We start from the raw sequence: 20,847 nt of genomic DNA, 5'->3' as shown, positions 1-20,847 counted from the left end.
TGGGGTTTTTTCTCCCTAGTAAGAGGCTGCTGATCAGATCTGCAAAAGCCTTAGGTGTTTGAAAGAAGACACGGAGGCTTTGAAGTCTGCAGGCAGCTAGGCTTAAAAGAGCTGCAAGTCTGGCTCAGCTCATTTGCGCACATGGAGAGGCTCATTATTGAACAGTGTTCTCAGTGAGGGCAAGTGTGTCATCATTGCCAGACTTACCCAAACACCCAGAGTGTTGCTTGACTTCAGGAGATCTTGCACCTGCTTTTACACTTAGTAAAGACAGGCACACACAAGCAAATAAAAGCCTTTTTGGTGCCTTTGAAATCAAACATTCCCACTACTACGTCTCACACATCAGCCACAGACACCCACAAATAGTCCTTGTAAGAAACATTAGCAAATCCATGGGTGTGTTTGTAACAAATCCTCTGCTTTTCATCTCAGCTTTGGCACTCAAGTCTCTTTAAGCTCAAGCCATACCTGCCCCTCCAGCCAAGAACGAGGGCTTGGGGACCACCAGGCCAAAGAGCCTTGAGAACCTCATGTCTGAAAACACACAGCTTCAAACTATATCTACTATTAGTGACTTGTGTCTGCTTCAGAATTACCAGTACAGAAACAGAGGGTACTAATGGAGTCATGGATTTTTAGGGATGGGGATGAGGACCAGCCCATCTCCAGTGGCTCCAATGCAGCCTCATGCAAACCCTGTGTTCAGCGCCGATTCAGAGCAGAGGCACCTTTGCATGATGCTGTACTCAAGGCAATGGGGATCTGCCTGCTGGATCTGCTGCCCTAAATCCCAGCCCTCAGTGATGTGTGCATGCATCCATACTGGTCCCAGCTCTGAGCTGGGTCAGCAGAGTGGAAGAGGCTCCTCAGAACCCCAAGCTGAAAATCAAAGCACAGGCGCATCCAAACCCTCTCTCCTCAGTCCAGGAGCGCTGCTTTTTCCTGTTATGCGGCTTAATCCAGCATCTCCACAAAGCACAGAAACACTCTGCTACCTGTCTCACATCTCGGAGGGAACCAACCAGCATCTCCAGCTTGTCTTACAAAAGCCAGGATTTCTTTATCTGAGTGACATCTCTCTCAACTGATAGAAGGCAATTCCACACCACTTTCTAAAGGCAGCAGTTATCTTCCTCGTGCTTTAAACTCACAAGTGATTTCTTCTTGAGCCTAGGGACCCTTTCCCTCTGCATTAAGATTCCTTCTTTAAAATGCTACTATTGTTGGGAGGAAAAGAGCACTGTCCCATTGTCACAGGGCTGACACTCAGAGTCATGAAAAAGCTGCTGGAATGGCAGAATCTTAATGACAGAATTATCTCTGCCATAAAACACACGCAAGTTTCCCCTTTGCTCTAAGAGTGGAGCAATAAACTACCAACAACTCTAAACTCATTTCTTCCATCTCATAAACTTCTCCAGGTCTTCCCAACTTTACCCTCCCATACACATCAGGGAGGCATCTGACTCCATACATAACCCTCACCATCTGAATCATCCCGTCCCTTCAGTGCTGCACTCATCAGAGACGAAGACTTTCAGAACTGCTCAAGTTTAGACAGAAAAGATGGCTTATCCTAAAGCAAACATCAACCCTGACTCTGTTAACGTTGCCATTTCGAGCTGTCAGGGTCCAAAGCCCAGTGAGATGGATGAAGTAACTCCTATTTCTCCATGGTGTAACACTGTAAGTACACTGCAGTGTGTTACACATCCTTTTGTTTGGCTTTCTGGAGTCATAAAGTCTAGAAATGATTCAAGTGGAGACCCTGATGCCAAGTTTCGGGATGCTTTAGGTATCCTGGGGTGCGTTATTTCCTAGTTGCAGATACTCAGGCAGCTGCAGCTTCAATACTGCTGAGAAAAAGGAGAAGAAAACAGGCTGTGGCAAAGAGACTTCCTGTTTCCTGGAAATCTGGCAGCAGTTCCACGTGCCTTTCTATGAAATCAAGACACCGACTTCCTGCTCTGCTGAACTCCAGCACTGCTTCTGAATGAGCATTGCCTTTAGAAGCACTGAGCTGATGCAAAGAGGCCAACCAGAATCCTCTTTCTACAGTAATTGCTTACACAGCTCCTCTTCTGACAGGGACTGGAACTGCTCATGCTCCAGCACCTCTCCCCTGCTAAATCCTGGCTGAAGCTCCTACTCGTATTTGCCATTGAGAGTTCAGGTCATTCATTCACTACCACACATTCATCATCACATGCTAGTTTATCAACTCCTGGACTGTTAGAAATATCCTTGTACTCTAGCTCTTGGCTTTCCTCCATTTAATCACAGCGTCATTTGTTTGCCAACAACATGTTGTTACCTAACGTTAATCCTGCATTGTTATTATGCAATCAGCACACAACACTCACAACAGCCAAAAAGTCCAAAGCCCACAGCTTTCAATTACAATCTTCATTCTTTACATCCATCCATATGATGCATTAAAAAAGCCATCCAAGTGGGTAACAGCTGCTGAAATCCCATTTCGGAGCTTGATCTGATGCTGGCTCAAACCTTAAGAGCTCAGCAGTGTTGTGTAAGAGCACTTCAACACCCCAAAAAGTCACGTACCAAACCCCAGCGCTCTTTGGCAGAGCGACATCCAATATTTTATGGCTTTAATTTGGTACAAGCCACCCCACAGTGAGCCTAGGAGTTGTAAATGGAGTGTGGCAACAGCGTGCAGGCTCTGCTGGAAACCCCCTGTGCTCTGAACTAAGCGGGCTTCACTTCAGGTGCAAGCTTCCTCCCCAGTGACTCCAGGACAGCAAAGTGGGGTTATAAAGCTGATCTTCTGAAAGTATGCTCTTCCTTTGTCCTCCAGGCTTAGGCAAGAACTTTATGGGATCCGCAGCACAAGTTCAATGTACAGCATGTTCTTCACACTGCCTGATAAGCTGTTTTCCTGAGCTGTCATCTCAAGATACAAGGATTTTGGCTCTGGCAGTTGGAAACTGATACATGAACGCTGGGGAGAAAGATCTTGCATGAAGACAAGAGCCACCATCGCTGCTTGCATCCACAAACTGCATATTCATGGTGTGCGCCTTGCAGTGGATACAGGATGTTTTTACCTTGAGGACCTAAACCCCTTGAATTCTTGACAGCCTCTTGCAAAAGGGAAAGATCCCATTTGCAGGATGCACTGCAGTAAATCAAGTTAAACAGCGCTGAGATACGACCTCCCTGGCAGGAAAACACATCCTCATCTTTCTAGCATTTAATAAATCTGTTTGCAAAGGTATCTCTCACTCCTGTCAGTCACCAAGAAGCCCCAAACATACAGCAACATTGATGTCTGCAAGTGTTTCATTCTGGCTTTGCTTTAGTTGTTTATCCTCAGCAGAGATAGAGCCCACAGCAAGTGTTATGCAACAATTACCACGTGTAAGCGACAGAAACCAGCGCTTCCAAGACAAATCCTGTTTCAACTCACTGATAAACCATTCTCTCTCCATGGAAATGACAATGTACTAATAGTTCATTTCACAACCACGCACTCCAGAGCAGCTCTGGCACAGACAAGGAATGAATGGGCAATTGGGAGCATCTCACCTAACGTGGCAGCGGCTGCGAGTCCGGCGGCGTAGGGGTCGGTTCCTGGCGGCGCGGCGCTGATGATGTACGGGTTGGGGACAAAGGCAGCAGGAGCTAAACCTGCTGAAAACATACCTGTCAGTGGAAACAAACTTCACTAGAAGTGCAGCCCTGCCAAAACACCTCTGCCTGGTGAACACAGAACCGTGGGTTCTTTTAGGATGTTAAAGAGATTGTTACACATTGATTTCTATAGGGAATGAGCAACACCACAGAGTCTGAAGAGAGCAATTTGTGGAGGGTACTGTTAACATGAAAGAAACGCAATTCCAATGATGCAATGTCCATTCAGGAAAGCTGAAGTGGTAAAATTCAAGTGAGTCCAAAGCAGGCCATGGAGCTGCTGCAAGGGCTGGAGCAGCTCTGCTCTGGAGCCAGGCTGAGAGAGCTGGGCTGGGGCAGCCTGGAGAAGAGAAGGCTCCTGAAGGGGAGACCTTAGAGCAGCTCCAGTGCCTAAAGGGGCTGCAGGAAAGCTGGAGAGGGGCTTTGGGCAAGGGAGAATGGACTTCACAATCGCAATGCTTCAATGAATTAGCTGGGAAGGAGCTCAGGATCATACAGGCATGGCAGGGAATGATCCTCACAGTGTCGGCATTACCTTCCCCTGCAAGGCAGCAGTTTAATCATTAGAGAAATCCCGGGGGGGGTGGGAGAGGGGCGTGGAGGGGAGGTGAAGGTGAAGATGAGCAAGGTAAAAAGCTAAACCAGTTTGATTCAGGTCTATTCCTGAGCCCCTACAAGCCAACAAGTGCACTGTGCAGAGTGGGAGAGCCCCAATGCATTTGTACTGGCCTTCTGGGTAGGAAGAACAACTTAAACTGCTTATAGCGCTAAAAACATTTAACCTTACGATAGTTTAATCATCCAGGAATAGCCCTGCTACACGGTTATGTGCTTTATTCCTAATCCACACTCCTTTAGTAATATCAACCATGTGTTTGCATGAATTACATCTTTAAGTTAAAGACGGCCCAGGCAACTGAGCCACAGGACATGTGTACAGACGCATATGGAGTTGTGCATTGCTGTGCTCACCCCAACTCATGTCTTACTCACAGCATGGATTTCAGAGCACTCTCCTTCCTGAGCAGCCCCCTCAACAAGGGTAAGTGTCACTCCTGGCAGACACAAATGCTCTGGAGCTTTTAAAGCAGGCAACAGCTACCTCCAGAACTCTTCAAGTGGATCTTCAAACAATGCACTTCTGCTTGTGTGTCGATTGCCAGTCACAAAACACAGTGAGGATTGTCCAAAACCCACCCATCCTTTTTCCCTCGTCTTTTCCCAATGTGTTCTGGTGATTAAAGCCCAGTAAAATGTGGTGTATTACATGCAAGACTTACCTATGTGAGGCTGATGGGCAGCTGCCAAGGCGTACTGCTGCTGCTGCGCTGCTGTCAGCTGCTGAACAGCAAGTGCATTCGGTCTTTGGAACAACTGAAGGGAGAGAAGCACAAATATGGTCCTTTACTCTTCCTTTTAAAGCAATTCCTTTACACTCAATTTGTTTCCACAACTACAGACACTCCTCTTGAAGGGAAAACATTTCAATAGGCATTGAAAAACACCAAATGCTTGAAATCAATTGCCCATGATAATCCCCCTGGAAAATAATGTACTTCTGAAGTAGAGCTAAACCCCAGCCAGGGTTTTCTCTGCCGTTCTCTGAACATTGCCTGAAAACCCTTTTATTCCCCAATTCAAACACACAACCCCTAACTGCAGCCTATGGATCACTCGTAGCTGCCACTAGGAGACCATGAGATCTTGATCGATCAACACCAAGCACAGTGAAATACCAGTCACAGCAGCAAACAACCTGGGTGACTCTTCCAGATGGTGGGACTCGTAGAATCCCAAACTGGTTTGGGCTGGAAGGGACCTTAAAGCTCATCCATTTCCATCCCCCTGTGTCACAGGCAGGCACACCTTCCACTAGAGCAGGTTGCTCACAGCCCTGTCCAACCTGGCTTTGAACATGAAGCCAGCAGAGCGAGGTGTGGGAGATGATAGACTTGTGATGACTCCAGGGCCACCCAAAGAGCCATTGGGTGGGACAACAGCCTCGGGAGCTCACAACCCCCTGGCCAAAATGCTCCTTTTCCTGCCAGCCTTCCATGCAAGGAGTGTAAATTCTTCACTGACCACAGACAGAAACCAGACCTGGGGAGTTTGTGGGTAAGTCATCCAAAGGATACACAAGTTTGCCAGCCCACAGCTCCCTGCAATCTCCAGGAGCAGTGTTCCTGAGAACAGTCATTCCCAAGAACAAAAAAGGAGATGATTACATCAGTCTTCCAAGTATTTTTGCTTAGGCTTGGATTTTATGTGTTCTTCATTCATCCAGGTCCTCACTACAAACCCACTTCCCAGCTTTCCTTCTACCAAAGGAAACACTCCTCGATTTAACCCATCAACAGAGGATGGCTCAGCTCTAATTCAAACATTAAGGACCCACAAGTGGAATAACAACTCTGGAGCTACCCAGAAGCAATGTTCCTCCCCACTCAGCTGTGGCTGCTCCATCCCATTCAAGGCCAGGTTGGACAGGGCTTGGAGCAAGCTGCTCTAGTGGAAGGTGTCCCTGCCTGTGGCTGGGGTTGGAGCTGGATGAGCTTTAAAGTCCCTTCCAACACAAACCAGGCTGGGATTCTGCAAATGAAGCATCACTTACAGCACATGGGGGGGTTAATTCAGGGAATTCCAAGAAACCAGAACATGGGAGACTGTGTTACAGTTATGGGAACATTTGTGGATGACACTTCTGTAAGCCAGTTTGTCCTGAAATAGGGACATCTAACATCTCTAATCAGATTACATGTGGTTAAGACCTTCCCTTCTTACTATTGCTTTTAGCTGCACTTGCTTGTAATCCCTTCAAAGTGTGTGATGCTTCCCAACAGCCTGGGAAAGGCACTTCTACAGAGGAGATCCTTTTGTTCAGGATATATTTCCTTCTGACATCTGCATGCAAAAAACCTGGACTGCCGAAAGAGAGAGACTGCTTTCATCCAGGCTATAACTGGCAGCAGATTGGATGTCATGCAGTAAGAAAATGGGCACATCTAGGAGCCAAAACACACCAGGTTTACACAGATGTGCACTGAGAGGTCACATCAGGCACAAGGATGAAGCCTTCTCTTTACTACAGTCCTTACGCTTACAAAAGCCTGCGGAGTGCAGTTCCTGTAGGTGTAAGGAGCTATTGCAACAAGGCTGAGACTTCAGAAGAACAGCTCTGAAACAGCCCAGCCTGCTCATTGTCAACATGACCTGGGGAGGAGCTTGGCATAACACAGGGATGGGGTGGGCAGGGTTCAGTGCCCACAGCACAGACCTCCACTGCCACCAAACTTCACCATTCAAAGAGACCAGAGAGAACTTCAGCTCCACCCAGCAGAAAGTTGGATTTTACTTCTTAGGAGGACAGGCTGAGAGAGCTGGGCTGGGTCAGCCTGGAGAGGAGAAGGCTCCTGAAGGGGAGACCTTGGAGCAGCTCCAGTGCCTAAAGGGGCTGCAGGAAACCTGGAGAGGGGCTTGGGACAAGGGCCTGTAGGGACAGGCCAAGGGGAATGGCTTGAACCTGCCAGAGGGGAGACTGAGATGAGCTCTTAGGCACAAGCTCTTCCCTGGGAGGGTGCTGAGGCGCTGGCACAGGGTGCCCAGAGAAGCTGTGGCTGCCCCATCCCTGGCAGTGTTCAAGGCCAGGTTGGACACAGGGGCTTGGAGCAACCTGCTCTAGTGGAAGGTGTCCCTGCCCATGGCAGGTCCCTTCTAACCAAACCACTTTGTGATTCCATGATTACATGGAGGTGACATCAGCTCTATGTGGATATCGCCATCTTCTTCATGCAAAGAAAACCAAACCCCACCAGACCCAGAGCTCCATTCTGCAACCCCTCCGGACATGGGCCCACTTCCCAGGCCAGCCTTCCTCTGACAGTTTCTATCCCCACCAGCTATGTGCAAGACGTTCTAATTTTAAATCCTAACTTTATAAAGCTGGAAGAAACAAATAAAAACCCTCTGAACTCGTCAATGAGCCTTCACTGAACTAAAAACCATGGACAAAATGCACATTTCAGGCTTCCCAGCCCTGCAGTTCCTTTCCCATATCTAACAGTTCTTTCCAAAGCAGTTCCCTTGTTGAGCTCTAACGCAGAAATAACTACCCAAGTATCATTGTTGGGTGTTAATTCTCACAAGGTCCCACACTAAAGGAAGACAAAGCCTTGGAACCAGCTCTTCTTTGTGAACTCTTCAGCCACTATTTAATTTAATCATTCTAATAATGTCCACCACTCCCCTCCTAAATGTGCTGGATAATAAACCAACCCACCAGGCTCTAACACAGCTATTCCCATTGCTTTAAAGCTCTGATTGCTCCATTGGGCCTTTAGCACACACTTGGCAAAGGGCTTTCCCCACTAGGGAATGCCAACAGGCTGTTCTGCTAAAAAGGACTGGGTATTTTAGGGAAGGCAGGGCTAGTTATGTCCCTCTGCCCTCAGCTGCAACAAAGGGTCTTGCTCTTCTTTGAGAGATATCATAGTTACAATAGGAAAGCAATAAAAGTTGATGATTGCTGCCCAAACTAGCAGGAACAGGAGTGGATTGAGCGGATCGTTGGATCTAGGCCCAGCATTCCAGCCAAGCGAAGAGCGAAGCCAGGACTTGGGTTACTGCTCCAGGATGAGAAGCTGCGGCCGCCTGCGTGGGAGAAAGGTCAAACACACTGGGCTGAGATAAAGCTCTGTAGTATTGGACTCTGGCCTCGGGTTTTAAACCCTGCTCAAGTATGAGCAGTTGAAATCCATTATTCTTTGGTTGGCTCTGGATTGGTACTGCAGAGATCCCACCGCAGGGCTGTGACACCAGGCCTGAGCTGCTGTTTGACCTTTAAGTCACTTTAAGGGCTTGAGGGTGGGTTTGGGTTTTGTTAAGCAGTTTTGACTCATTTAAAGCTCTTCTCCAAGGTAAACGTACTCAAGGTAAAAAAGATTAATACACAGACAAGGACCGCTGGTAACTGCTGCTTCCTACGGGTCCTGAAGACTGCAGCTCAGTGGCCGTGCTGAGATCTCCTGCCTCGTGCTCCCTACGAGGACACAGGCCGCACTCTACAGATAGCACAGAGACAATGAAGCCATCCCATATCTTCCTCTATTCCTCTCCCCCAGAGAAGAGCCTGAGCTGGTGCTGACCCCATGACGATGGAAGGTGTCCCTGCCCATGGCATGGGGGTTGGACTTACATGATCTTTCAGGTTTCTCCCAACCCAACTCAGTCCATGGTTCCCTGACTCTCCTGAGGACTGCCTGCAGCAGGATTGGACCAACGGCCAACACGTTACCTGCTGTTGGGAATTGTAGTCAAAGAGCCCCACGGTGGCTGCGGCTGAGTCCACAGGAACTTGAGTGCCTGAATAATCAAACTGAAGAGGCTCCATGCCAACGTGCTCCATGGGATCCAGAGGGACACTCTGGGACTCGATATTGGAGAAGTCCTCCACCGGCTTGGCACCGTTAGTACTTGCCAGCTGGGCTAAGCCCTCTGATCCGTTCTGGTTAGGGCCCAGCAGATCAACCTCACTAGCAGAGTTCTGGCAATTCCCAGGCGTGCGGCTGCAAGGAGAGATCCATCCATTTAATCACACAGCACTGATTCACAGCGAGACACAAGTACTCACCACATCTGCCTGCAGATGGCATGATAAAGGTGAGGGGAAATAAAAGGACACTGAAATAGTTCCCTAAATGAGTTCTACAGCAGAATTTATGTCTTTAAACAAACAAAACCCCCAGTCCCCCACCTCAAACAGCTGGTGCAGTACAAATGTAAAACCAGCCAAGTTCTTTTACTCCTCACTTGAGAGCCTGCCATTATAAGACAGGATTTCAGGAATGCCCAAGCTCTTTGGGAGTTCTGAACTATGTAACACTCAGGTGCTGTATCCCACTTGAAACCTCTCTAAATGATCTAACACAAGCCTTGGGCTCTGGTGGGAACTGGTTCATCCCGAGGCAGGCACCAGCAGGTTGCACACCCCAACACTTGTTCTGCTTTTAGTTTTCCTACATGTCCATGTGAGTGAGTGGGTAAGTGAGCAGGAAATACAAATGCATTGATTACAGCAAGAGCCACCATTTCAGAAGGTTTTAACCCCTTGAGAGCTACGAGGAACAAGCCATAACCCCAGCTATAACCTGGACTATATACAAGCACAGTCAACCTCTTCAGCTGATAGTTCCATAGGAATCCCGCACACAGTAACTAAGGAAAGGTGTGAAACTAAAACAAGATCACAACAGAAAGAACTAGAGCTCACAGATGTTAACCTCCACCTTCCCAGTGCTTCCCTGGGTGCATTAGGACATCTTTACGACACTGTGTCAATGACTCAAAGGCTTTTTCACCACAGCATGGAAAATCTTTCAAGGAGTATTAAGTGTGTGCTGGGTTTGGCTGGGGAAGAGTTCATTTTCTTCCCAGTAGCTGGTATGGGGCTTTGCTTGGGATTTGTGCTGGAAGCAGAGTTACAATCATAGAATCAGGGAATGGTCTGGGTTGGGAGGGACCTTAAAGCTGGAGCTCTGCTGTCTGGGAGATGACTGAAGCCCTGCATGGGATGGGAAGTGGTGAAGGAATTCCTTGCTTTGCATGTGTGCTTTTGCTTTACCTGTTAAACTGCCCTGATCTCAACCCAGGAGTTTTCTCTTTTACTCTTCCTCTCCCCATCCCACCAGGGAGGAGTGAGTGAGCGGTTACGTGGTGCTTAGTTGCCAGCTGAGGTTGAACCACAACTGATTAACTACTGCCTAATGGTGCACGTACCTGAAGTCTTTGACATCTGCGTCGATCCCATTCTGCACAGGCAAACCATTGGTTTTGTCCATCACATCCCCCTCCTCCTTCAGATCTCCTAATTTATCACCATCAAATGTGCCCTTGCTCTTCTTATCCCCTTTGTCATTCTCATCACTCTCTGCATCCCTTGGCCCCTGGGCAAAAGAGACAGTATTTGAATAAGCTTCGTTTTCCCATCAATTCTCCTTTCATTCTGCGCTTGTAACAAAGTCACAAGAACGTGTCACCATCCAACAAGTCACCTGCAAACACTAGTTCCTACAAATAAAAATGGAAAAAAGGCAAAATAGTCCAACATAATGGAAGAAAGAAGGGAATGAGCTCTCACTCTTTCAGGTTTTATCCATTTAGTTTCTTCCATTTAGCAAGTCAGTGTCTGCTTCTAAATGCTCTAAAAACCCACCCTAAAAGAAGGTTAAAGAATACTGCAACAAACCCTCTTTCTAGATGGGATTTGGGCACTTCCAGGTTAACCCAGGGACTTCTCAACATGACAGCAGGAAGTGAAAGGGTACAAAAGGCATTAGGGTACAAAGGGTACAAAAGTCACTGTCTCAGTGGCTGGAGAAGCCCATGTGTAAGAGCAGAATAGGATCACCTCAACACTGTGATTTGCACAGAGAATTCCAAGGTAGGGCTCATTTAAGGGCATTCAAATCAATCATTAGGCTGCTCACTGGTTCATAGAACCCTAAAGCACACTTTGGAGGGGGGAAAGGAATGCAAAGGAAAATAAAGGAGAAAACAAGGGATTTCTGTGCTGTTGAGCATTTGATGGGTGATTTTACATCTGCAGCTTTTCTGCCCTTAACGTCTGTTATTTTCTTTCACTTGGGAGAAGAATCAAGGGGGATTATGCCAGGGGCACAGTTGTGAACATCAAAAGGGAGAGGAAAACCAACATAATTTATGATAAAAACCAGCAAGGGGCATATAAACGTATTTATCAGAATGGTTTTGGTGCTGTCACACAGATAGACATTAAACCCTCCATCTGAGGGCAAACTGCTCTCTACGTAACAGGGCAGCGGAACCCTGTATTGACTGGATCCTTTTTCCATCCTCTTAAATTGGAGAGGGGATTTTTGCCTCCAATATTTAGGAAAAAAAAGGATTGGTTTAAAAGTTATTATCTTCTAATGATGCTTCTTAAAGAAAATCAACCCATGCTTAAGGGCAGACTTGGCAACGCCAATTGTAACCACACATGTGGAGCCCAGTTCTCCCCCTCACAATGGGATATTCCCTGGGGAGACCCCTGGTTGCAGAACTGGTGACCTGACCATCAGTGCGATGGAGCAGACACCTCTCTAAGTCCCAATTCTGATGATAAACTGGCTCCTTCCACTGCTTGTCCATTTCTCAAACCCCATCTCTCTTAGGCTCAGGGTTCAACAAGGTTATCAGGCGCCCGGTAATGAGGGACAAGATAAAGAGGATGGATGAAGGAAACCACAAATCAGCTCCCTGAAGAGCTGAGCAGTCCAACAGTGACAAACCTACTCTGCTTTTGTGCTTTGTGACAACCCCTGGTTGAGCAGTGGCCGAGGAGGTGGCGATGTAGCCCCTACTTCCCCACCACAGGGATGGGGCCTGACTGTGCCTCCTTTCCCCACCCCATGAAGCACGGTGACTACCACCACTTCTCCATGGGAAACGATATGCCCTTAAAAGCATTCCCACTTGGAGTGGCTTCTGTAGCTACGTTATGGTTCTAGCATCATTACATGGAGCTTTTCGTTCTTCACCAGCAACAAAGCAGCCACACTTCACTCAGAACCACAGGCAGATGTGCACACTCCTCCCACCATGAGCTCAGGTGGGCGGTCACTGCTGGTGGGGTGATCCGAAGAACCAGGGAACATCAGGAACCTTCACATTCTTCACACCCATTCCAACCCCACATCCCGAGCCAATAGCAATGGGTAAAACTTGCCTGGTTTAAGAGAGGGAGCTAAACAAGAGCAAATTAAAGAAGGAACATCTGCCTTTAGGGATGGATTAACAACCAATCAAACCAAGCAGCAAATGGAGAAAGGAACATAACAGGAACTCAGATGTGGGCACACTTACAAATCCTCCTTTTCTTAGGCAGGAATCTCCAGGAGATGAGCTCAACACATACTCCACCATGCTAACTCCAAGTCCTCCACTCTCTGACCGTGGTGAAAGCACTGAGTTGACTTCACTATTCACATGAAACCCCTGACCAGGTCTTCTCTGCACCATAATTGGTTGGGAAACAGAGTGATCTGGAACAAAAACATGGATAATGCTTATAAGTAGATCCAACTATTTACAGGAGGCAAATCATCAAATAATTAGTCTCTAGGGTCTGAACTGCACTATGAAGTGCCAGTGTTTTGACTCTGATGATGTCCATTAGACAAAGTAGGAAGGCTGCGTGGTTTTTTAACTGCTAGAACCTGGAAACCTACATTCAGAGTCTAAAATCAGAGCATTTCAGAGACTTAAGTCTCTAAGTAAAGCTTGCAGTTAAAACCAGGAAGCTGCAGGGTTTAGTTTTAGTACAACTCTTGTATTGGTACAACAAAAAAAAACAAGCAGTTTTGGTTTGTCATGTCAAACATTATCCTACCGTTACCCCCGCTCTCTTGCTCAGATGAACTGCCCTATTCATGTCACGATCATATCTTCTCCTAGATGAGAACTTCATTCCTTCTTCTTCATCCCCTGTCCTCCTGCATCAGCCCCATTTATCACCCCTGCAAGGACTGACGGCTCCAAGTCCTCTGCAAGAACTGGCTGGGCACGGGAAGGGACCCTGCATCCGGCAAGGAAGGGGAGCAGCTCTGCTCCTCCCTGTTGGGGCTGGCAATGCTCAGAAGCAAAAATAACAGGCAGCAGATACAGCAGTTGCCAGAGGATGGTGGAAGACACATGCAATGATATTGATACTGAGCTGCCCTATAAAGCAGGCATAAGCTGTGGAGAAGTAATTCTGTTCTGTTATTGGTCCTGGCTATGCTTCCCTGCCCTGTCCCTCAAGCCAGCACAAGCATCTAAAGTGGACTAAGGGAGACTTTTGGGGGATAAAGTTAATCAAGAAAAGAGAAAATCAGGTTTTAACAGGCCAGTTCTCCAGCAGTTTTCATTGTGCTGCTGCATAACCACTTAGAACACCAGAAAGAGTGCTTTTTTCTTACAAAACCCCAGGTTTCATTAGTCTGGAGAAGAGAAGGCTCCTGAAGGGGAGACCTTAGAGCAGCTCCAGTGCCTAAAGGGGCTGCAGGAAACCTGGAGAGGGGCTTGGGACAAGGGCCTGGAGGGACAGGCCAAGGGGAATGGCTTTAACCTGCCAGAGGGGAAACTGAGATGAGCTCTTAGGCAGAAGCTCTTCCCTGGGAGGGTGCTGAGGCGCTGGCACAGGGTGCCCAGAGAAGCTGTGGCTGCCCCATCCCTGGCAGTGTTCAAGGCCAGGTTGGACACAGGGGCTTGGAGCAAGCTGCTCCAGTGGAAGGGGTCCCTGCCCGTGGCAGGGGTTGGAGCTGGAGGAGCTTTAAGGTCGCTTCAACCCAAACCATTCCATGCTTCTAAGATTAGTTCCACTGTTCCTGGAACAAACTCATCCTCTCACCAGGGCCACTTCCACAGCCACCTCCATGTTGTGCTCCTCGCTTTGGGGCAGGGACCTAGAGGAACTGCTCAGCCTCTGGCTCTTCTCTCCAGTTGAGATGAGCCAGAAGGGAAACTCTGCCTTCCCTGACTCACCAGTGTGGGCCATGGCTCAGCAATGGAGGCTGTTGAGGTGCACAGGATTAATTGTGAATAAACAAAGGAAGAGATGAGACCAAAGGTTTTGACTCATGGAGATTTGGGATCAGCCAGTGTAGGAGTCACCTCCCCCAGATCTCCACGCGCCTGTGTGGTGGCTGGGACCAGCCTCAGCTGTGCACATGGTGAGAGGCTTTATCTCCTGGTCACAGCTCATTTGAAGTGTAAGTGATAAACCCTACCCTGATCACTATCCCAAAACCTTCCCCTTAATTCAAAGCATCACTTCTTTAACCTGAGTGGTTTGGGGGTTTGGTTGGTTTAGTATTTACAAAACTAGGGGGTTTTGGGCTTCTATTTTCTTGTTCTTGAGGTTTTATTACTCATCTTGTTCTCTAACACCTTTGTTTGAAGTTCATCCCAAGGCAGAAAATACATCAAAAAGTTGAAATTGAAATGTTAAGGGTAATCTAAAGCTTTGAAGCAGATAACAGGGTGCACATATTCACATTAACCAGTCTTTTAATACCTGTGGATATGTTTTAATCACAAACCAACGTGGGGGTTTCTAGGACATAAAGCAGGTGTCTCTGAAAGCTGAGTTGCACATGTGTGTTCAACCCCAACTAAATCAAGTAAACAAGGGAGCTACCTGATGTTCCCCAAGCACTGTCTCTCCACTGATCTCCCAGAAATATCCCTTTTGGTCCATCTTTGCTGGAATCATCAGATTCCCAAAACTTTTTACCCGGCAACAGCTGCTGCAATTAAAGAAACACAACAAAAAAAGAACACAAACAAAACAAAGCATGATTAAAAGAAGGAGAAAATGCAAACAGAAACCATAAGCGTCTCCCTTGGGAACATGGATCAATCATTCAACACCAGCTGAGACATGCTTCATCACCAAAACACGGATACCCTCCTCCGGAGCCACCCAGCACTGAGGTACCACTTGCATCCCCACATCCCTCTTGCATTCTGAAGTGCTTTATGAAGCCCACACGTGGAAGCACACACATACCATTGACACTGTTCATACGTTCCATACTCGAGAGCTGCTTGCAAATATTAGCAGGAAAAAAACCCTGTTCTGATCAGAGAATTCTCATGTGTTGTGGTTTAACCCTCCTTCATTCTACCTGGGCCAAGACCAGGACATTTTGCCTTTCACCTGAGCTGGGAGGTGCCTCAATTGCCAACATTTCCAGCACTGACTCTTGCTGTCAAATACTGAATACAGAATAGCTCAAGAGGTGCCAAGAGCTCTCACTTCTCTCCTGTTCAATGTCTGCTGAGGGCTCTCCATGCTGAGACAGTTCGCTGTAAGCACTACAAAGAGTGAACAATTCTGGGCCACTACTCGTGCTGTTCCTATGGGATGAAAGGCAAACAGGGAGATGCTCTTACAGAGAACGAGACAAAGTCACTCTGGCTTGGATGAATCCAAGGAAGATGGTTCTGAACTCCAGAAGATGGCACAAAGAACAACATAACCTACTGAGATGTGTTTCTAAAACACCAGCTTCACCAAGGCAGCACGTGCTGTGTGGTACCTACATACGGCAAAGGGAATTTTGAGCCCTCCTCAACTACCTTAGATGTCAAGCACAGGATCTTCAGATGAAATCTTGTGCTGAATGAGATGTGTGCAATTCTGACAGGAAACAGCAGCACAACCACAGCACGTGAACCAAATTGAGCTTTGCCTGACGTTGGACTAAAACTAAAGGAACTGGAAGATTAACAACTCCTTGTGTCTGTCTGAAATGCTCACGGAATGAGACTCATCGCCTCCAGCAGCTCACCTGCACAGTTGAGGCAATGGCAACCAGAGCAAACAGGCTGCTGCATGAAGACAAAGCAAGCAGATATGATCCAAGAGCTCTGGCTGAAGGCAGACATCAGGAGAGTTGTGCTCACCCTGTACTTGTTAATGTAAAGAAGATCTATTCACTCAGAAACATATCACAAAGCAGGTCTCTATGTATAGGATTAAACCTGAGGTTCAGGTTTGGGTTTATGGCCAGGTTACACAGAACACAGGTAGTACAAAGAAAACATCAATTCTAGGCCTCGCCTGAAGAGCGGAATTCCTTTCGAAACCTGAAAACACCAGAAAAACCCCAAAACCACTGTCCTGGGTTCAGCTGTAGCAGTTATTTTTCTCCTTCTTAGTAGCTGGTGCAGTGCTGTGGTTTCAACTTTAGCCTGAGAACAACACTGATAACACACCAATGTTGTTAAGGAATATTTACTCTGATCAAGGACTTTCTCAGTTTCATGCTCTGCAGTGAGGAGGGGCATGGGAAGCTGGGAGGAAGCAGAGAAAGGACCCTTGATCATCTTTGGGGCTCTTTTCTGGACCTTCCCCAGCGTGTCCACATCTTCTTTGTAGAGCAGGACCAAAACTGAACCCAGTACTGCAGGTGTGGCCTGACAAGCACTGAGTAGAGCGGGACAATGACATCTTTATCTCTGCTGGTGATGCCTTTATCGACATTCCCCAGCATCCTGTTGACTTTCCTTACCACAGCTGCACACTGGTCACTCTCACTGAGCTTTACATGCTGCTGCTTCCAGCCAGGCAGATCCCAGCCTATGCTGCACTCTGGGTTTGTGTTCTCCCAGTTGCAAGACCTGACACAACACACTCACAAGCATCCCTGGCCACTATAAGAACAGGCATACCTAAAGCAGGACTGCCAATACAGGGGTACTGCACCTCCCACACCACTTGCAAATCTCAGTTATAGCTACATTAGACACTCAAAGTGTGGAAAGGGACATCCATAGACATGAGGCATCAGGTTCAGACCCAGCTCGTGTAGAGCTGCACAAACCAGGAGTACCTGTGAGATAAGGAACACCAACACTTCACATGAATATGTGTGTCCAAAGCACAGCAACAAGTTGTGTTAGGAAGTGGAATACACAGAGTGAGCTGTTCTTTGGATTCTGGTGGCTCATTTCAGTAAATGCTTCTATTTTCCTGACTATCCAAACGGGGTCACTACCACAAAAGACCATCTCTTCAAGCTGGAGGGTGCCTTGAAACTCATTCAGCCTGGTTTTGATTCACCCAGCCCTTTTCTTCAGTGGAAAACACATCCACTTACCAGCAGGAGCCTGAGGAACTGCCCCCAAACACCTTCCTATGGTTTTGCAGTGAATCACAGACCAGGATTAGAAAAATCTCAACTACTCCCTCCTGTTCTGTGCACACACATCCTTGACTGCACAAACAACAACTCTGTTGCCTCCAGTTTAATCTTTTCCATTCCAGAAGCATAAAGCTCCCTACTGGAAGCTCTGTAACATCAGCAGAAAGAGAAGTGTTTCTTTTCCACACAGGTTCCAGCTGTATTTAGATACTGGGGAAGAGGAAAACCAAATGCCAGTATTAACAGATGGCAATGGAGCCCTTGTGCTGTCAGCTTTTGCTCCAACCCAAACCAGAGAGTTAGCAAGCAGCAACCATCCGAATTATTACTGACTCCTGCCCAGGAGATGAAGTTTTCCTCCGGGAAAGTTGTCAGCTCTAATAGAGGGAGGCAAAAAATGGTATTTGAAGTGAATCTCATTCAGGTGGGAAATGAAAGAAGGAACATGCAGCAGTTTGGAACTGGACCAGTTTCATTGTTCCCAGTTTTAGTAAAATTGACCCTATCTAGTATGAAAATAATCCTCCTGAGCCCTCTTAGAAAGGACTTACAGAGTTAGGCCAATATTGAATACACCAGAGTGGGGAGGGGGGGTGATCTGCACATCCACAAAGGCAATCCTACAACCCACAAGTACAGACCCTGTGCTTGTAGATCCCACCACGATGGGATTAGGAATTAGATAAATGAAGTGAACTGATCCCCTCCAGACAAGGCAACCATGAAGATAAGAGGAGCCATCTGTGCCACTGCAGAGCTCCATTCATCTGCAGCAACAGGTAGGAGGAGGCAGAGCACGCATTTACAGATCAGATTTGGGCAGTGCTGCAGGTTTACAAACACTAAGATGTTACCTGCCCCCCAAAATATGTTGCCATGCACGGAAAAAACAAGACAGGGAGGCTGAGCACACCATGAGCAATGGAGAGGCAACCCCAAGGGCAGCTTCTGCCGGCTCAGGGAGTTCAACTGGCTGGTGGAGGCTCTGACAGAAAACAAGGGGCAGCATCCTGCTCCTGGGTCAGGCAATCCCCAGCACAGGCTGGGGGAGCCTGGATGGAGCAGCCTGAGGAGAAGGACTTGGGGTGTTGGTCAATGACAGGCTCCCCATGACCCAGCTTCAGTGTGTGCTTGAGCCCAGAACCCCCCCAATGTGCACTAAACCCCAAAGGGGACAGCACTAGAGAGTGAGAAATGCTCAGCAGATGAAGTGGGAATTATTCCTTATAGCATTTCAAGTGTAGGGTAATGTTCACCATTACCCCTGATATTCATACTGCAAAATGTTGGGTCCAATCCCTTCCATGTTTGAAGGGAAGTACCTACCAGCTGCCTCCTGTCTCTCTGTTCTCCTCCTCCTCCCACCCTCCTGGGTTAAGTTACAGCTGCTCCTCTATTACAGATCCAGTCTTATCTCACAGCATCACCCACCACCAAACCAAGAATGCTGCTGCAGTTCAAAACGATGTAACTCATTGATGACAAACACCTCTCCCAGCCTCTGCACTGGCCACAAGCCCCCAGAGATACTGCACCAATGTTCAGTGTTGCAAAGCTGCAGATAAAAGGGATTTATGTGAAGAACAGCAGATGTCCAGAGATCAGAATAGGCCACAGAGCTGCTGCGAGGGCTGGAGCAGCTCTGCTCTGGAGCCAGGCTGAGAGAGCTGGGCTGGGGCAGCCTGGAGAAAAGAAGGCTCCTGAAGGGGAGACTTGAGAGCAGCTCCAGTGCCTAAAGGGGCTGCAGGAAACCTGGAGAGGGGCTTGGACAAGGGCCTGTAGGGACAGGCCAAGGGGAATGGCTTTAACCTGCCAGAGGGGAGACTGAGATGAGCTCTTAGGCAGAAGCTCTTCCCTGGGAGGGTGCTGAGGCGCTGGCACAGAGTGCCCAGAGAAGCTGTGGCTGCCCCATCCCTGGCAGTGCTCAAGGCCAGGTTGGACACAGGGGCTTGGAGCAAGCTGCTCCAGTGGAAGGGGTCCCTGCCCGTGGCAGGGGTTGGACCTGGATGAGCTTTAAGGACCCTTCCAAACCAGTCTGGGATTCTATGATACCCATTTCCCCTGTCCTGAAGGCCAGAAAAGAGAGAGAACTTGCACAGACCATGATAAGTCTCAGATAAATCATCACTGTAGCACCAAGACCCCCCAAGCAGCATGGACACACACTCTGGTCATGTGCTAAAGCAGCAAAACCAACTGGCCCCTACATCCAACTTCTGAGGCACCATCCTCCTCCTTCACTAACTTCTCTGCACCACTGCTTTTTATTGCTTCCCAGTTCAACATCTGCTGAGAAGGAGAGCTGGACACAGAACCAGACTGCATTATCCTTGTGTGGCTTGTAACGAGGCCCTACAACGACTTCCTCCATTAGAGCTTCAACCTGCACAGAGCACTCAAAGGAGGGGAGAACAAACAAGCACAGACACCTCTTTCACAAAGCTACTCTCAACATCATCGACCATGGCCACTATCAATGGCCCAAATCTCTTCCATTTTAGAGCAGAGTAAAAGGGTTTCTGTGGCTCCTCTTTTAATCTCACACTTAAAAGCAGCACACTTCCAGGCACAAAGGAATTTAGGGGGGTCTGATGCTGACTGCTGGGATTGTGAAACTGGAAACAAGGCATAGATTAAAGTGGGGGTTTAAGCTATTCTGTTTTCCCAGATTAAACTATCTGTTCATCACCAAATATTACCCACCCTGCAGTCAAAATGCAGGTAAGAGATTTAGTTGACAGCCCCCTTTAAAACAAAGCTCTTATGCCTTCAGAGGCACAGACTCCTTATATCACTACAATGACAATACTGCTTACTAAGAAGCAAGAATAGCAGAAGATTAAAGGACACACTAAATGATGAAGCACTCTTTTCCTCATCTTTCCCCTCCAGGTTTTCCACTGTCACCTCAAAGTATGGAATTACTGACACTTCCTACAGGTTCAGAAGACACGAAATAAAGAAATAGAAATCAAATTCCCTCTTTTCCTCATTTATTTCAGGCTTAAATGTTTTCTTAGCAGCTTTCTCCACGAGTTTCCTTCACATCCCAGGAGGAGGAGGAGAAGGGGCGGAAATCACCCCTTTAGTGCCTTGCTAAAGCATCTATAAACAACAGACAGGGCATGCTGCACAAAATCAAAGCCTGCAGTTGAAGAACATGGTCTATATCCTGCGCGAATCTCTGTTTACACAGGTCCTTAGATCAGCCAGGTGGGTCTATGGTGAAATACCTTGGGAAATACAGAGAAAATTCAACAGATAAGGAAAGACAACTGTGAGACTGAGGGAGAAATGCAACAAGAGAAACAAGAAGTTGTGGAGAAGGCGAGATGTCACCTTTCCTGGAAAACCACACACATTCCCAGTGCCAGAAGGATGCCATCTCCAAACCTTCTGCATCACAGGTACAAGAAGAAGACGGTGGGGAAGATGAATCAGCACTGGAAGGCAAACCTCACATCCTCCAAAGGTAAAGGTTGGACTT

General features: G+C 47.6%; 1 protein-coding gene across 9 annotated transcripts in view; it reads right to left on the bottom strand.

Annotated features, from left to right (window-relative positions):
• PUM1 (pumilio RNA binding family member 1) overlaps nt 1–20,847 on the bottom strand; it is a 63,670-nt gene that overhangs the window by 26,311 nt on the left and 16,512 nt on the right. For 5 of the 9 annotated variants that reach the window (XR_013958239.1, XM_080632222.1, XM_080632224.1 and 2 more), the window contains exons 4-9: nt 14,849–14,957; nt 12,535–12,713; nt 10,429–10,595; nt 8,948–9,218; nt 4,938–5,031; nt 3,553–3,669 (exon numbers count right to left, since the gene is read on the bottom strand). Coding sequence is in view for 8 of the 9 variants with exons in the window: in XM_080632222.1 (XP_080488348.1) it covers nt 3,553–3,669; nt 4,938–5,031; nt 8,948–9,218; nt 10,429–10,595; nt 12,535–12,713; nt 14,849–14,957 (937 nt within the window). In the remaining variant the exon portion in view is untranslated. The remainder of the gene's footprint in view (nt 1–3,552; nt 3,670–4,937; nt 5,032–8,947; nt 9,219–10,428; nt 10,596–12,534; nt 12,714–14,848; nt 14,958–20,847) is intronic. The other 4 variants (XM_080632226.1, XM_080632227.1, XM_080632225.1 and 1 more) reach the window with 3 other exon arrangements.

Source organism: Psittacula echo (genome assembly GCF_963264785.1).
Source record: "Psittacula echo genome assembly, chromosome: 21".
NCBI classification, from domain to species: Eukaryota; Metazoa; Chordata; class Aves; order Psittaciformes; family Psittacidae; genus Psittacula; species Psittacula echo.
The sequence above is the reverse complement of the archived record's forward strand: the minus strand, read 5'-3'. Positions and strand labels throughout refer to the sequence as shown.